The sequence below is a fragment of the Gallus gallus genome, chromosome 16, assembly GCF_016699485.2.
Source record: "Gallus gallus isolate bGalGal1 chromosome 16, bGalGal1.mat.broiler.GRCg7b, whole genome shotgun sequence".
NCBI classification, from domain to species: Eukaryota; Metazoa; Chordata; class Aves; order Galliformes; family Phasianidae; genus Gallus; species Gallus gallus.
In genome coordinates this window covers 1,741,957-1,757,445 of record NC_052547.1, presented here as the reverse complement: position 1 = coordinate 1,757,445, position 15,489 = coordinate 1,741,957, and the positions used below count along the sequence as shown (strand labels likewise).

The window sequence follows — 15,489 nt, the reverse complement described above, 5'->3', positions numbered from 1 at the left end:
ACCTTAGCGATTCTAGGATTCTATGATTCTATGAGCACGTGACTGCCTGGAGCGGACGGGGGCTGGAGCCACCCTTTCTGTCTCAGTGATGCCTCTGGGAGCACAGTGCTGTCTGAGTCTGCGCAGGCTCCCTTTCCCCCCACCCTTTCCTCCTGCAGCACAAGGATGAACGCTGCGTTCCTCAGCTCACCCCTTTCTCCAAACTGTTACTGGGAGGGGTGAGTTCATTTCTCTCTGATATCTTTCCCTACAGCACCTATTTCTCAAATAAAGGCCGTGTCACCGCCTTTGTTTGCTCTACACCACGTTCACCCAAAACTTCTCAAGGCTTCAGCCCCGTGGCTCGGTGAAGCTCCCTGCCACGCACAGCCCTTCCCTCAGAGACTTTTTTTTTACACAAAAAGTGGAGAAATTTAGGTTAGATGTAAGAGGGTAATGTTTTACTCAAAGGTGAGGTCCCAGCACAGGCTGCCGGGAGAAGCCGTGGATAACCCCCCTCCGGGAGCATCCCAGGACAGGCTGGATGAGACCCTGAGCAGCCTGATCTGGCGGGGGACAAGCAGCCCACAGCAGGGGGCTGGAACCACATGGGCCTGAAGGACCCCTTCAGCTTCAGCTTCAGCCATTCTATGATTCTGTAACTCTTTCCAGGCACGGGAGACCTCAACTGCACGTTGTGTGTGTGCTGGGAGAGGGCCAAATAACAGCATTTTACAGCCAGGAAAATGAAGACAAAATCACCTCTCCAATGTCCTGCTGATCACTTGATAGAATCATAGAATCACCAGGGTTGGAGAAGACCTACAAGATCATCCAGTCCAACCCCTTCTCTTCTGTGCTGTTTTTCAATCAAGACCCTAAAAACACATCCTGAAGTTCTGTACCACAGGAAAATTTGGGAAAACAGGGGGAGTTTGACCCCTGCTTTCCCATGTATGAAACAAAGAAAGAATAAGAAGCGACTATACCGTATCCCAAGAGAGAAACTGAAGCGTTTTGTTTGTTGTCAATTTCATCACACAGACAGGAGGTGCAATAGAGGAAGGGAAGCAGATTGCTCACCCCTTTCAGAACACTCCACGATCGCAGGGGAAAACTCCGCCAAGGAGGGATCCCCAACCAGAAATCCTCACCCAGTGGCTGTCAGCTCTTCTATGGGGTCTAAGAGGAGTGCAGCCAGGCTCAAACCCTTCCTGCTGCACAGCTGCATCGCCTTCAGCTCTGCTGCCAGTGCTGAGCGGTCCTTTCCCAGGTGATCCATCAGAGGGTCAGGCTGGGACTCAGCAGTTCCCATGCAGGCAGCGATGCTATGGGGCAGTGACAATATTGGGCAACGTTATGGGGTAGAGACACAATGGAGTGGTGCAGCTACGGGGCAGTGCACCTACGGGGCAGTGAGGCTTTGGGGCGGTGCTGCTATGGGGCAGTGAGGCTTTGGGGCGGTGCTGCTATGGGGCGGTGCTGCTATGGGGCAGTGAGGCTTTGGGGCGGTGCTGCTATGGGGCAGTGTTGCTATGGGGCAGTGAGGCTTTGAGGCGGTGCTGCTATGGGGCGGTGCTGCTATGGGGCGGTGAGGCTTTGGGGCGGTGAGGCTTTGGGGCGGTGAGGCTGTGGGGCGGTGCTGCTATGGGGCGGTGCTGCTATGGGGCGGCTGTCACAGTGGGAAAGAACAGCACGGTGGAAAGGCGATACAGGAGAGGAATGGCAAAGGGACAAACAGGAAAGGAACGCTCAGCGGTCTGCGAACATCTCGGCTCACGGGGAGATACCCCCCCAGGGAGGGATCTCCACGCACAGAGCCTTCCCAGCCGCTCTCAGCCCTTCCATGAGGTCTCAGAGCAGTGCGGGCAGGCTCCGCCCCTCCCGCTCACACCGCTGCACCGCCTCCAGCTGTGCCGCCAGGGCTGCCCGCTCCTTTCCCAGGTGCTCCATCGCTGGGTCAAGCCGGGACTCGGCAGCTCCCATTGGGGCACGAAGAGGCCGAGGCGGCCGACGGCAAACGGCGACCGTCCCGCGGGAACCGCGAGACACGGGAGAGGATCTCAGCCGTCGGCCGGGCGGCGCTTCGCCCACGGGGACAGCGGGCAGCAACCGCGGGAAACGCGGCCCGGTGCGTCCGCAGGCCGTGAAGCAGCGCAGGAAGCGCAGGGACACGGCGGGGAACGAGCCCGGCGCTCCGCTGTGGGACGCCTTCACGGCCCGCCGCGGCGCCCGGTGATGACATCACATCCGGCCTGGAGCGGAAGCGCAGTGTGGACGGGCGTGGAAGGGGAGGGGGCTGATGGAGAAAGAATGGCGGTGCTTCCGTGCCTGGGGCAGCGCTCCCGTCCCGTCCCGTCCCGTCCCGTCCCACAACGCTGCGGGAAGCGATGGCAGCAGCTGCAATAGAGCACGCTTTGCTTACTGCAAACTCCGCGTCTTTACGATGGGCAGCGGCTTGGCAGGATGGGCAGAGAAAGAAATCGAAGGAGTCCCGAAGGCGTGTGACTCCCTGAAGGTATTGGCCAGTGCAGATCCCGGGAAGGTTGTGGCTGTGCAGAGGCCTCTTCTGCACGGAGGCACTGGGTGAGCTGCCAGCAGCTTCCGTTGCTGCCCAGCTAAGCGTACCCGAAGTCATGGGCTGTACCTGAAGGGGGCCTCCAGGAAAGCTGGGATGGGGCTGTTTTGTAAGGGCGTGGAGCGACAGGAGGAGGGGAAATGGCTTTAGAGTGGAAGAGGGTGGATTTAGACAGTGGAGCAGGTTGTGGATGCCCCCGCCCTGTGAGCAGCCTGCTGTGGTGGGAGGTGTCCCTGCCTCCAGCCGGGGATGGAAGTGAATGGTCTGAAAGGTCCCTTCCAACCCAAACCATTCTATGGTTCTTTGTAAACTGCAGGGAATTGCAGAGGAGAATGGCTTTAAGAAGCCAATAGCACTAGAGATGCAGCGTGCAGTTCAGAGAGCACCTCTGTGCAGTGAGGTCAGAGCGTGCCTGAAACAATACGGCCCGGACAGAGAGTGGCTCAGAATGATGACAGAATCATAGAGGCACAGGGCTGGAAAGGACCTACAGGATCATCCCATCCAACTGTCCTCCAATCACCATCACCACCGCTGAGCTCCTCAGCCTCATCTCGTAGCACCTCATCCACAATGTCAGTGGTTTATGGGCTGGTTCGGCCCGGTTCCGTGAGTAGCGGGGCAGAGGGACCCGCGGATCGCCACCCCAGAAAAGGGGAACAGGGAAAAGGATAGCGAGATGGGCCCAAAAACAACACGGCAGCAACGATCTGAGCAGAAACAAAGTAATTGACTAGAAAGGACATCGGGCTGCAAGATAATACACTGTAATACAACAGCAGCACTGGCACAAGGTTGGTGGTGATGAGATCTCTCATTGTGGGTGCACCTTTTGCTTCCAGAGGACGTAGTGGTCAGCTCTGCTGCAGACCCAGTGCTTGTGTAGGTGGCACAGGGATGAGCTGATCCTGTCCCCGTTCAGGTACGCACATCGGCCTCCACCTCGCAGCTCAAACCTGTGCCCAAGAGGGAGGAGAATGGCAAAGGCACCCCGATGCGCCGAGAAAAGCTGGGGCTGCCTCTTCTGGGGAAGGAAGGGCAGAAAGGGCTCATGGTGGAGCACCAAGCCTGAGCCTGGCGGACCACGGTAAACCACGGCTGTGGCACCAGGAGAAGGTCCCCATCCCAAAGAGAGCCCGTGGAAAAACGTGGCCTGGACAGCTGGACGGACAGACTGACCAGTTGGTGAAGGCTGTGCCATCGCTCCACGTCCACTGGGTGTCCTCTTCTTCCCTGTGCAGCCCGATCCAACAGATTGCCGGGCCCTGGAAGCGCATCATGAAATCCTTTAAAGGAAGAGAGTGTTGAATGTCAGGAGGTTTTAACATCTGTCCCACTCACATCTCAGGCTCCAGCAGGCTGCAAGGTGCTGCCTTCTGCTGCATGGAAGAAGCTTGTTTGTGCTCCCATGGCACAAGAGCTGCCCCCGGAGGTGCACATCTCAGGATGTCCCCCAGATGGATGCGGGAGGGGTTAGGGGCAGTAATGTGCCGCTGTCCCTCCCCAGCCTGGTGCCTTCCCCAGAGCTTTGGGCTCGTGTCCCCATCTCACCATCTCCTCCGCACTGCCTATGGTGGCCAGGGAAGCTCCGTGGGCATTGCAGTGCTCCCTGCTGCTGTTCCAATCATTCTCCTCCTTCGAAAAATAATAGCATTTCCCCTGGAATCCGACCCAGGCGTTGGGGCACACGTGGGCAAAGTCTGGGAAAGGTGGCACAGGGACCTGCCGACATGCTGAAATGAGAAATTAGACAAATGTGAGGCAAAGGACAGGAAATGTGAATTTCTCTCACCTCCCTCCAACAGAGGTGGGGGATGGACTGCACTGTGTTGTGCTGCAGCCCCGGGTGCGGTTGCAGAGGTTAGGAAGGTTGAGCAGAGCGTGGTGTAGGGCACTGAATGGCTGCCCCACAGCACGTGGGAGCAGGGCTGTGCTTGGGGAGCGCATCCATGTGCTGGAAACCCCAATTCCCTGCTCTGTACCCAAACCTGAAACATCCTCTCACCATGGGGACACTTCTTGGCACTCACCGGTCGATATCACCACCAGCACGAGGCTGAGGGTTCCCAGTGCTGCACATGAAGCAATGAGCTGCACACGGGATCTCCTCCTTCCTGTCACATGGCACCAGGAACCTGGGAAGCAGCGAGCGGGTGGGGGCACATCCTTCTACTCCTGTTCCCCCCCATGCTCTCCTTCCTGCTCAGTCCCCACCATTACCCCATTGCTGTCCTCCACTCTGCCCAAGGGGCTGCAGTGCTGCTTTGGGCTCTGAAAATGTTTCTTGTTGGTCTCCTTCTCCCATAGCGGGTGTGGAAGTATTGGACTCCAGCAGCAATATCTGCACATCCTCTTCTGGGAGCTGGGGGTCAGAACTGGAGGGCAGATGTTGGTAGAAGTGGTTTTCCTCTTTATGTTTCCCTTTTTTCCACCCATTCCACTCTTTTGCTCTCCATCCCAGCCTTACCCTGTTGGGATCCTTCTCCTCTGGTGTGCTGGGGGTTCTGGTGCTGCTTTGTGCTCTGAGGAATGGTTCAGTCGTTCTCCCTCTGCAGGCGTGGAAACCTTGTGCTTCAGTACAGGTATTTGCACAGATTGCTGTGGGGTGGACAGTTAGGATGGGGGGGATAGAAGGAAGGACTGAAGGAGGGGCTCGGGAGGATTAGAAAGGTGGGAGAAAAAGGAGAGAGAACGGGGAGAGGAAAGTGGAAGGAAGGAAAGATGGAGGAGCAAGAGAAGCAGGAAGGAGTTCAGTGCAGTTTGACATGTGAAGACGTGAGAAGCCAAAGGCGGTGTTGGTACCATTCAGCTGAGCAGTGTGTGCAGGCAGAGGATCTGTGTGGGGAAGCCAAACCACGCTGACATAACGGTCCTGTGGTTATGCTACATCTTTCAAAGTTCCCTTTGTTTGGTTCACACAGTTGGTGGGAGGTCCTTCGCAGTACAGAGCCCAACCCACACAGCTGTGCTTGGCTCTGAGCCATCATGGGGGGAAAGGAGAACCCGCACCTGTTGGTTATACCCAAGGAATTGATCCAGACACTATCTCTGATCAAAGCGGGCTTTATTCACCGTTTCAATGTCAGCTGTTCTACAAGCAGCAGCACACACAGAAAGCAGCGTTAGGTCTTTTATGCCCAGCACCACGGTGAAGCCCTTTGCTCCCTGGGCTCTCCTCGCCCACCTTGGAGCTCGGGCTGATGTTTGCAGCTTTGTGAGAAACACGCTCCAGGTCTACAATTTCGAATCAGGCCGAGATCTCTGTGAAGAGCAGTTTGTCCATGATTGCAACAACGGGCGCACGCCCCCTACTGCCAAGGCAGAAATTGCGCTCCTGATCAGTGCAATCCACTCCGTTTTCTCCCCTGGGTCCAACACAGGCAAAGCCTCTCCTGGCACTCATTGGTTGAGCATCTCAGGCTCACAATGGTCCGAAGCTGTTGCTCCATTATGTTTCCATACAACGTCTGTTAGCAACCCATTGTCTTTGGGTATATTCTTTACCTTTTAAGGAGATAGGAGGCAATATTTTCAACAATCGACACACTTGTTCTGTCTTGTGCTAGGCTCTCCCCTACCCTATAGAGTTTCCTTACCTGGTGCCTATGCCAATTCTACCCAGGAGGGAATGCCCCAGTCTCAACTTTACTCTGTTCAGCAGCATTCTCTGTGAAAAGCAACTTCACCTACACTACCTACAGAAATACTGGAAATTTCCACTGCAAAAACACAACCTACCTCTCACACATGGCTGACCGGGTCCTTTCTCCAGGTGATCTGTCAGTGGGTCAGGCCAGGACTCAGCAGTTCCCATACAAGCAGCGATGCCATGGGGCAGCTGTGCCACGACCTGTCTGGGGAGGCAAAAATATTCCACAGCGCTGCAGGAAGAGGGGGAGCAGCTGTGGTTTTCTAAGTTCTCTCCTCCTATTCAGCCATGGTTCTGCCCACAATGGCGGTTGGTGCACTCACTGTGGGGGGCCTTTGCAGTACACAGCCATACCCACACAGCCAAGCTTGGCTATGAGCCATCAGCTGAAAATGAGAACCTGCACCCGTTGGTGATACCCAAGCAATGTATCAGGATGGTATCTCTGATCAAAGCAGGTTTTAGTCCCACTGCAATGTCGGCTGTCCCGCATGCAGCAGCACACACAGAAAGCAGTGTTACATCTTTTATGCCCTGTTACCCAATGTTGATTTCTTCCTCCCATGGTTCCTCATTGGCTGAGTGCTTCAGGTTCACAAATCTTCCTGTCGCTAAGCTGAACGCATCCATACCTGCTGTGCACAAGTCGTTGCTATCTGAACATGGATACTGCTCATTGTTTTGCTTCTCCTCCATCAATTCCCTATCACTCAGGGCTTGTCTGTCCAGCACCAGCAATTAGCAGTCTTCCAACATAACGAGCCCATTGATATCCCTGTCACAGTGTTTGGGAGTGGGATGTGCAACCTGTCTGTACCTCCAGGCTCAGAGCTATTCCAGACGGCTGCACAGAGCAGAGCTGCAGTCTCTGTACCAATAAATGACCCCATCCACCTCATCTCGGTGACCATCAATTACTGCACCTTTTTGCTGAGCGTGCACAGACTGTCAGAGAGCCCTGGTGAAGGGAAAAGACCCCTCTGGAAAGAACTATGAGTAAAATATTTATGCTGTTGGTTGTACTGCAGAAACAGCATCCCATTCCCACAGTACCAAAGTGCCCCGCAATTCCGCATTGGCAGAAGAAGAGGATAAAAGAAGGGCCCCCCAGTCGAGAGAATGCAGCATATGTAGGTTCTGCCCGCGCCCCTTTCCTCAACAAACCATCCGTTTGGCTTTCGTCACTCTCTCCAACCACTGATTGTCGTTATCGTTTAATTACTTCTGAGCCTTCCGCTGTGATTGCAGACACGCTTGGGAAGTGGGCACTGCTTCCAAAGCCCCGAGGATTCTCACAGAGCAACACAGCTCATTTCTTAGGAGGCTGGATTATAAATGCAAATACTCTCTGGCCACAGGAGCCAGGCAATGGGAACCTGGCAGCATACGACACTCGGAAATGCCTACTGATTGGGTGCAGATGGCTTTCCAAGGCTGTGTTTCTGCATTGGATATGGAAAAGGGGGACCTGGCCTGAAGAAGCGGAGCACCATGTCTGTATTCTGCAACTTGTCCTTAGAAACAGCTGGTGTGAAAAGGTAGAAATACCACAGATGTGAGTGGCATGCTTTGGAAATGGAGTTGCTGAATGCTGGGATTAATTCTCACTTGCACTTTTTAAAGGTTGCGAATAGTGTGGGTATTATTATGGGCTGGGAAGGATGCTGTAAGGCTGCTGTGTTACGATAAGAGAGCCTCAGCAGAAGAAAAGCAGAGATAACAAGCATGAGAGAAGCCAAGGCCTGCACACAGGGCGGGGTGTTCTCACTGTGTGGGAGGGAACGGATGGCTGCCCAGAGGGTCCTCCGTGTCGCTGTAGTACCTTCTTGGCTACCAAGAGAAGCCTGCGGGCCACCATGAGGGGGCTGTGAGGTACCACGGAGCCTCCCCTCGGTCTCCTCCTGTCTGGGCAGAACAACCCACAGAGCTGAGGTGCTGCTCGTAGCCGCTGCCCTCGGGATCATTCCCTGTTGGGTGGGGATCAATGGTGATCCCTCCCACCCTTGGGGTCTCGGTGCCTCTCTGCACCCAACCTATCCTTGCTGGGAGGAGCGTTCCGTGCCCCCCACACCGGTGGTGCTCCCATCGTGGCCCTCGACCGCGCTCTGGCGGACGGCTCCTTCCCTTCTTTCCGGGGGTCGCCCCACGGAACCCTCGTCCCCTCCCGTCCTCCGAGCTTTCGCTGTCACTTTTGACAACCCTCGCGAGCGAGATCTGCCTGGCGCCCGGTGACGTCGCCCGCGCTCACGGACTCCATTGGCGGGTAGAGGGGGAGGCACCAATAAGGACGCGAAGCGGTTCCTGGGGTATCCGCGGAGCGTAACGGTGCGATGGGTCCGAGCCAGGTGGTGCTGGGGCTGCTGCTTGGAGCCCTGGGCATGGCGGCGTGCTGTGAGTACTGCAGGACCGGGCTGCCCCCGGCACCGGGACCCGCGGCTCCTCGCTCCCCGACGCCGGGGCTGCGTCCGCGGGACCCCCACCCGCGGCTCACCGCTCCGACGCCGTCTGTCCCCGCAGGGTCGCACTCCCTGCGCTACTTCCTGACCGGGATGACGGATCCCGTTCCCGGGATGCCGCAGTTCGTGATCGTCGGGTATGTGGACGGCGACCTGTTTGGTAAGTACGACAGTAAGAGCAGGAGTGCACAGCCCATCGTGGAGAAGCTGCCGCAGGAGGACCAGGAGCACTGGGACACGGAGACCCAGAAGGCCCGGGACGGCGAGCTGGATTTCTGCGGGTTCCTGGGCAGGCTGCCGGAACAGTACAACAAAAGTGGAGGTGAGTGTGGGGGAAGCTGCAGCGCGATGCGTCTGGGACAGGAGCTCTGTGTGCCGAGGGTGTCCGCCAGCCCCACTGAGGTCTGGCTGTGCCCCACGCCCAGCTGGGCTGGGCCGTCCATGTGTGGTGGCACTGTCCCTGGGCTGCCCTGCTCCTGCGCCCACCCACCCCACCCCAGCCCCATGGCACTCACGGTGCCCCACAGCCCAAGGAGCCCCTCACCTCTCACCCTGGCTGTGCCTCAGGGTCTCACACACTGCAGATGATGTTTGGCTGTGACATCCTGGAGGACGGCAGCATCCGAGGGTATGATCAGTATGCATTTGATGGGCGGGACCACATTGCCTTTGATATGGACACGATGACGTTCACCGCGGCAGACCCGGTGGCAGAAATCACCAAGAGGAGATGGGAGGAGGAAGGGACGTATGCTGAGAGATGGAAGCATGAGCTGGGGACTGTCTGTGTTCAGAAATTGAGGAGATACCTGGAGCATGGGAAGGCGGCACTGAAAAGGAGAGGTGAGGATGGGAGGGGGACTTGGGGCTGGGCTGGGTGTGGGGCAGGGGCTCAGTGTGGGGTGCTCAGCCCGGCCCACAACATCACCCACCTGCAGTGCAGCCCGAGGTGCGAGTGTGGGGGAAGGAGGCCGACGGGATCCTGACCTTGTCCTGCCACGCTCACGGCTTCTACCCGTGGCCCATCAGCATCAGCTGGATGAAGGACGGCATGGTCCGGGACCAGGAGACCCACTGGGGGGGCGTCGTGCCCAACAGCGATGGCACCTACCACGCCTCGGCTGCCATTGATGTGCTGCCGGAGGATGGGGACAAGTACCGGTGCCGCGTGGAGCACGCCAGCCTGCCCCAGCCTGGCCTCTTCCCATGGGGTAAGCTGGCAGCGTGGGGCACATGGGGTTGGGATTCGGAGGCCGCCCCTTCCTTTCCTGACAACGGTGCTCTCCCCCAGAGCCGCAGCCCAACCTAATCCCCATTGTGGCCGGGGCGGTCGTCGCCATCGTGGCTGTCATCGCTGCTGTTGTTGGTTTGGTGGTGTGGAAGAGCAAGTCAGGTAAAAGCAGAGAGCTGGGGGGAGATAGCAGGAACTGCAGGTGGGGCCTGAACCCCCTTGGGAATGCCCATGGTCAGACATGAGCCCAATGCTGACACTTCTTTCTGTCTGCAGGGAAGGAGAAGAAGTGTTATGAAGCAGCGCCAGGTGAGTGCCAAGGGCAGAACTGTCCCCTGCCAGTGCTTGGGGTCAGGGCACTCTGGGGCCCCTCGTTGCTTTGGGGTAATAGTGCTAGTGGTGGCATGATGTTCCATGCCCCACAGCGAGCACAGAGCCAGGGCTCACTGCTCTCCCTCCCTTGCAGGCCACGACGGAGAATCCAGCAGCTCGGCCACAAGTACAGTGTGGAACTGGGGCTCAGGAGGGGTCCCTGCGGTTGGAGCGATCCCACTTCCCTGCACTCCCCCATTGGACCCGCGTCCGGGGCAATATTGGGCCCAGCCCTCCCTCCTGAACCCTCAGGGTGGTGAGTCAGGATGGGGATGTGGCCCCACGTGACACCATCTCTTCTCACCCCCACAGGAATTGAACCTTCCATCTGAGTGCTGTGCTGCAGTAGCCAGCCTTGCATGCACGTGTTTGGAGTCTGTGGGTGTGTGTATCTCCGTTTGCTCGACTCCTGCATCTCCTCGGGCTGACGCAGTGTGTGCTCCTCTGCTCCACTCTGTGCGTTATTTCCTGGGGATGACCCATTGAAATGTCCACCTCGTGAGCAGAGGTGGACCTCTGGGCAGAGCGCTGTGCATCGTTTTGGAGAAGATACCATTGCAGACACACAGGGAGGAGAGCGCCGGGTTCCGGGCTCAGGGGACGGGCAGAGGCTCTGGAAGAGGCCGAGCAGAAAAGAGTGTTCCAAACAGTCCGTAGAAGTGCAAAAGAGACCCGAACAGTAATGGGATGCGGAGTGGGTGAAGCAGGTGGATTTGTGAAGGTGAGGCAGCCATTTCCTTCAGTCCTCAGACGCCGACCTGAGACCCCAGGCTGATTGCTGGGACGTTCAGAACAAGGACTCAGCTCCACCACATGTGGCAGCTGAGGAACACAGGAAAGCAAAGGTGCATAGGAACATAGGAGGCGCCCCACAACTGGAGGAACAGCCGTGACGTCGCTGGGTACAAGGGCAGTGAGTGCATCTTCATCTCTCTCCTCTCTCTTTCTCCTCCTCTCTTTCTTTCCAAGCCCTATCTGAATGTAACACGAGGCACAGCACCATAGCTTCTTGCTAACTGGGTACATCATTGTGATCGTTCATATATCAAATCTGACCGGAGTTACAGCAGCAAACTGGGCATCCTTCAACCGAAGCTCAGCCCCCCACAACCCACCTGACAGCCAAGAACAAGTTGGAGCAGAAGGGGAGTTGTTTTCTGCCAAATTTCTTTGCGCTCTTCGTGTGATGCCCTTCAAGTCAAATAAACCCCAGCACTGTGGATTGCTGGTTTGCAGCTCAGCCTGCATGGTGTCTGATTTGGGGTGGGGGGAATCGCGTCCCGTTCAGCAGCTCAGGGCCTGGATGGGGCCCCGTGGTGGGTATCCACTGCTCTGCTCTCACCCATCAGGCTGCCGCGTGCATTGTCAGAAGGGTTCCCCAAGTCAGACATCGCCTGTCCTCGCTGAATCTGTGCTGATGGTTTCCTCCCCCTTCATGTGCCTGAGAATGGTGCCTGGGATGAGCTGCTCCAGTGCCTTGGCAGGCCCCACGGTGAAGCCCTTTGCTCCCTGGGCCCTTCGTGGAGCTCGGGGTGACGTTTGCAGCTTCCAGGACCGTCTCCCAGTAACACCGCTCAGGGATGATGAAGGCCTCGCTGTGAGGGTGCCAGCTCCCAGCATCCACGGCTGCATCTCCTCAGGGCCCTCTGCGTGACCCAGTGCTGTTCAGCCATGGGAGCACATCCTTTGCTGCACCCTTCCCTTCTCCTCCAGCTCTCCCAGGCTCTGGGATTCTATGATCCTATGATTCCCGAAGGGCAGCCTTGCTGCTTACCACCGAGCTGATGAAGGCGTTTGGTACCTCAGCCTCTTTCGTGTCCCATGTCAGCAAGACATCCATGTTTCCCTCAGCCCTTCTTTTGCCCCCTATGTACAAACAGAAGTCTTTGCTACCCCCGCCCAGGTTCAATTCCAGCTGAGCTCTGGCTCTGCTGACGTTATCTCTGCACGTCTGACACAGTCTCCATGTGCTCCCCATCTTCCCTGTCCCCGCGGGGCCTCGGTGCGCTTCCTTTCTGTGCTGGGGCTTGGCCAGGAGCTCCTTGTCCCCAATCGTGGCCATTTTTGACCAATTCCGTTGGGTTTTTGAGCTCTGAGCAGCTCCTCGAGCACCAACCTGCTCCTTTGGGCCCCTCCTTCCTCCTGGCCATTAACACACAGGTCCAGGTAGATCCACGAGGAGGCTGCAGTCTGCTCTCCCCAAATACGGGTTTGGGAGCTCCTAAGGATCCTGAACTCTGCCTTCTCACAGCCAATGGTTCTGGATCTGTATGGCAGCGCGCAGAGTGCACAGCCAGCTCCGAACCGCCGAGTTTGGGAGCTCAGAGCTCAGCCTCTGCAGGGACCGCCGTGGGTCAGTGCTATGGGAGAGGTTCTCCATCCACCCACCTTATCCACCTGTGCCTAACATCTCTTCGTTCCTCGCTTTCTCCTTTCCTGTTCATATGAGGTTGGTCAATGAGGAGCAGTCTCCTGCTTTGTCAGTGCCCACGGCTGTCAAACAACAAGAACAAGTTTGGATCGGAGTGCGTTTTTTTCCCCTTTATTTCTCCTGCTGAGATCTCCATCTACACAAAGAGCTGGCATTTGCCAAGGGGATGTCTGTAAGCTTTGCTCCGATGTGCTCTTCTCTTTGAGTTACCCCTGAGCTGTTGGATTGGGTGCAGCCAGGTTCCGGGCACTGCACCTTCTGCAGTTCTGCTCACCGTGCACATGGGGAGGACAAGAAGTCTCACCCCAATAAATCTGCAGGAACTGATCCTATTTAGGAAAGTCATCTTTGTGCCATCACATCTTCTCTATTAGATCCTCTTCTCTGCTTTTCTTCTATTCCGTCCACATTTCCTGCCCTTAATTGCACCCCACTTCTCCCACCATACACCGACTTTGCCATATTCAGCACTTCTCCCATTGCTTTACCTTTCCCTCCTGGGAAGGAGGCCCCGCTCCCCACACTGCCCCCACCCACACAGACGCTTTTTAACCGATTCTCCCTTTATTTGGGACAGAACAATGAGGAAACAAAATCCCATGCGACGCTGGGATCACCTATTCACTATTGCTTTGGTGAGGGGTCCTCTTCAGTGCTGGATGTTGGGATACAGAAGGGACCCCCATGTCCATAACCCCATGGCCAAGAGGACCCAGTGTCCATGTATTCATGTCTTCGTCCCCAGCACCAAAGGGTTTGGGGGGCCATTTCTTGGGTACTGAATGTACCCCCAAGGACAGAGGGGACCCTGTGTCCATGTTTCTATAGTGTTGTCCCAGTGCTCAGGGGGCTTCGGCATCACCTTTGGGGTACAGAAGGGACCCCCACATCCCTACAGCCAGGGGACCTATGTGTCCACGGCCCCAGTGCCAAGGGGACCTCTGTGTCACCACTGGGGGACAGAATGGGTCCAGGTGTTATGTCCCCATATTGTTGTTCCCCGGAGGCAAGGAGACCTCACTGTCACTCTCTTCGGGGTACAGAAAGGATGCCCCATGCATCCTCATCCCTCTGACAAAAGGACCCCGGAGGCCTTGTCCAGGTGCCCCTATCCTCAGTGCTGAGGGGTCCCCAGTGTCACTTTCGGTGCATTAGAAGGGCCCCCTATGTCCACATCCCTGATGCCAAAGGGACATCATTGTCACTTCTCTGGATCTCACTGTCACCACGGATCTCACTGTCACCACGGGTCTACAGAATGGGGTGAGGCCTTCACATTCCCATAGTGTTGTCCCAGTGCTAAATGGAGGTGGCAGGTTTAGGGTACAGAAGGGCCCCTCATGTCCACATCCCCCATCTCCATGACCCCACGGCCAAGATGACCCAATGTCCACACCCCCACGTAGTCCTCGTCCCAGTGCCAAGGGGATTTTGGTGCCATTTTTGGGGTACAGAAGCGCCCCCCATGTCCTTGTAGCCACATCCACAGTGCCACCTCACTTGGGATCCACGTCCCCACGGGCACAGGGACCTCCGTGTCACCTTCTGCGAGGTACACAAGGGACCCTCGTGCCCACGTCACAGCAGCCAAGGGCTCCAGGTGTCCGCATGCCCACATCCCCAGTGCGGAGGGGACCTCACCGTCACCTTCAGGGTACAGAAGGGCCCCCGACGGCGCTCTGCGGGTTCGTCCCACCCCCTCCACTCACTCCCCACAGCCCTCCCCCAGCTCCTCCAGCACCTCCCGCATGGTCCCCATCCCCCCCCCCGACCCGAACACGCGATCGATGCGGTTCTCCCGGTCCCACACGCAGCACCCACGGTAACGGATGCGCACGATGCGGTGTTCGGGCACCGCCAGGTCCGCGGGCCCCGCGTCGCACAGCGGCCCCGTGAAGAACTCCGGCAGCGGCCGCTCCACGACGCCCACGAAGCGGTCGCGGTACTCCACGGTGGCGGCCTCGGGGTCCACTCGTGGGTCCCAGCGGAGGCGGCTGACGACGGCGGCGGCGCGGCGCAGCGGCGGCTTCTTCCCCGCCGCTCCCGGTTCCTCCCGGTTCGGTTCCGGTTTCGGTTCCGGGACGGCGCTCGGACTCTGCCCCGGGTGCGGATGGCGGCAGCGCGGCCCGAAACGGCAGCGGCCCTCCAGGAACCAACGGCACGGGGCGGGCGCCGGGGCCGGAACCGCTTCCGCGGGGCCGGGCCGCTGATCCGGGTCCGGGTCCGGGTCCTCGGGACCGCGATTCGGCTCGGAGTCCGCTTCCACGGATCCGGGGCCCGCGCCCGCAGCTCCGAGCCGCGGCTTCGGGCCGGGGTTCGGGTCTGGTTCCGCGAGTCCGGAGCGCGGTTCCGGTTCCGACTGCGGGGCTCCGGGACGCGGGTCCGGGTCCATGGGCCCGCGGTGCGGGTCCGGGTGTGGCAGCGGGCCCGTGAGTCCGGGGGCCGGAACTGGGTCCGGATCCGAGGGACCGCGGTGCGGGTCCGTTCCGTGGGTGCGGGAGCGGCACCGGGCGCGGGGCGGGCAAAGAGCGAAGGGGGGCGGGGCCAGGACGAAAAGGGGGCGGGGCCACGGCACGAAAGGGGCGTGGTTAGAGGAAACGGGCGTGGCTGGATTAGGGCAGGCGAATGGTGGGGCGTGGCTCAAGCGATAGGGGCGTGGTCAGGAATGTTTGGGGGCGTGGCCAAGGGCGGGGGCGTGGTTTAACCAATAAGGCGATTAGGGGGCGTGGCTAAAGAGCTGCATTGGTGCCTATGGGCGTCTGGTTATGCAGTCTTATTTTGGTTATACATATA

At 58.0% G+C, this 15,489-nt stretch overlaps 3 protein-coding genes across 11 annotated transcripts in view; 1 reads left to right on the top strand and 2 right to left on the bottom strand.

Annotated features, from left to right (window-relative positions):
- MHCY4 (major histocompatibility complex Y, class I heavy chain 4) overlaps window positions 1-15,489 on the top strand; it is a 311,182-nt gene that overhangs the window by 21,302 nt on the left and 274,391 nt on the right. For 2 of the 8 annotated variants that reach the window (XM_040648741.2, XM_040648740.2), the window contains exons 1-5: window positions 2,259-2,497; window positions 5,019-5,139; window positions 8,724-8,984; window positions 9,230-9,505; window positions 9,601-9,873. In XM_040648741.2, the coding sequence (XP_040504675.1) occupies window positions 2,282-2,497; window positions 5,019-5,139; window positions 8,724-8,984; window positions 9,230-9,505; window positions 9,601-9,873 (1,147 nt within the window). In that variant the 5' untranslated portion in view covers window positions 2,259-2,281. Of the gene's footprint in view, window positions 1-2,258; window positions 2,498-5,018; window positions 5,140-8,518; window positions 8,598-8,723; window positions 8,985-9,229; window positions 9,506-9,600; window positions 9,874-9,953; window positions 10,056-10,169; window positions 10,203-10,359; window positions 11,506-15,489 lie in introns of those variants that run through there. The other 6 variants (XM_040648738.2, XM_046901503.1, XM_040648745.2 and 3 more) reach the window with 6 other exon arrangements.
- Window positions 2,963-8,372, bottom strand: LOC121106949 (C-type lectin domain family 2 member B-like). Of its 2 annotated transcripts, none has more exons than XM_046901609.1 (7): window positions 5,360-8,372; window positions 5,025-5,106; window positions 4,778-4,932; window positions 4,588-4,692; window positions 4,109-4,290; window positions 3,737-3,843; window positions 2,963-3,513 (listed from the first exon to the last, which is right to left on the bottom strand). In XM_046901609.1, the coding sequence occupies exons 3-7, from the start codon at window positions 4,860-4,862 to the stop codon at window positions 3,372-3,374; spliced, it is 621 nt and encodes a 206-aa protein (XP_046757565.1). In that variant the 5' UTR covers window positions 4,863-4,932; window positions 5,025-5,106; window positions 5,360-8,372; the 3' UTR covers window positions 2,963-3,371. The 2 variants fall into 2 exon arrangements, with proteins under 2 accessions (XP_046757565.1, XP_040504801.1); XM_040648867.2 differs by having other exon boundaries at window positions 5,025-5,155; window positions 6,296-8,372.
- LOC121106945 (leukocyte receptor cluster member 9-like) lies at window positions 12,786-15,219 on the bottom strand. The gene has a single exon (XM_040648850.2). The coding sequence runs from the start codon at window positions 15,086-15,088 to the stop codon at window positions 14,402-14,404; it is 687 nt and encodes a 228-aa protein (XP_040504784.1). The 5' UTR covers window positions 15,089-15,219; the 3' UTR covers window positions 12,786-14,401.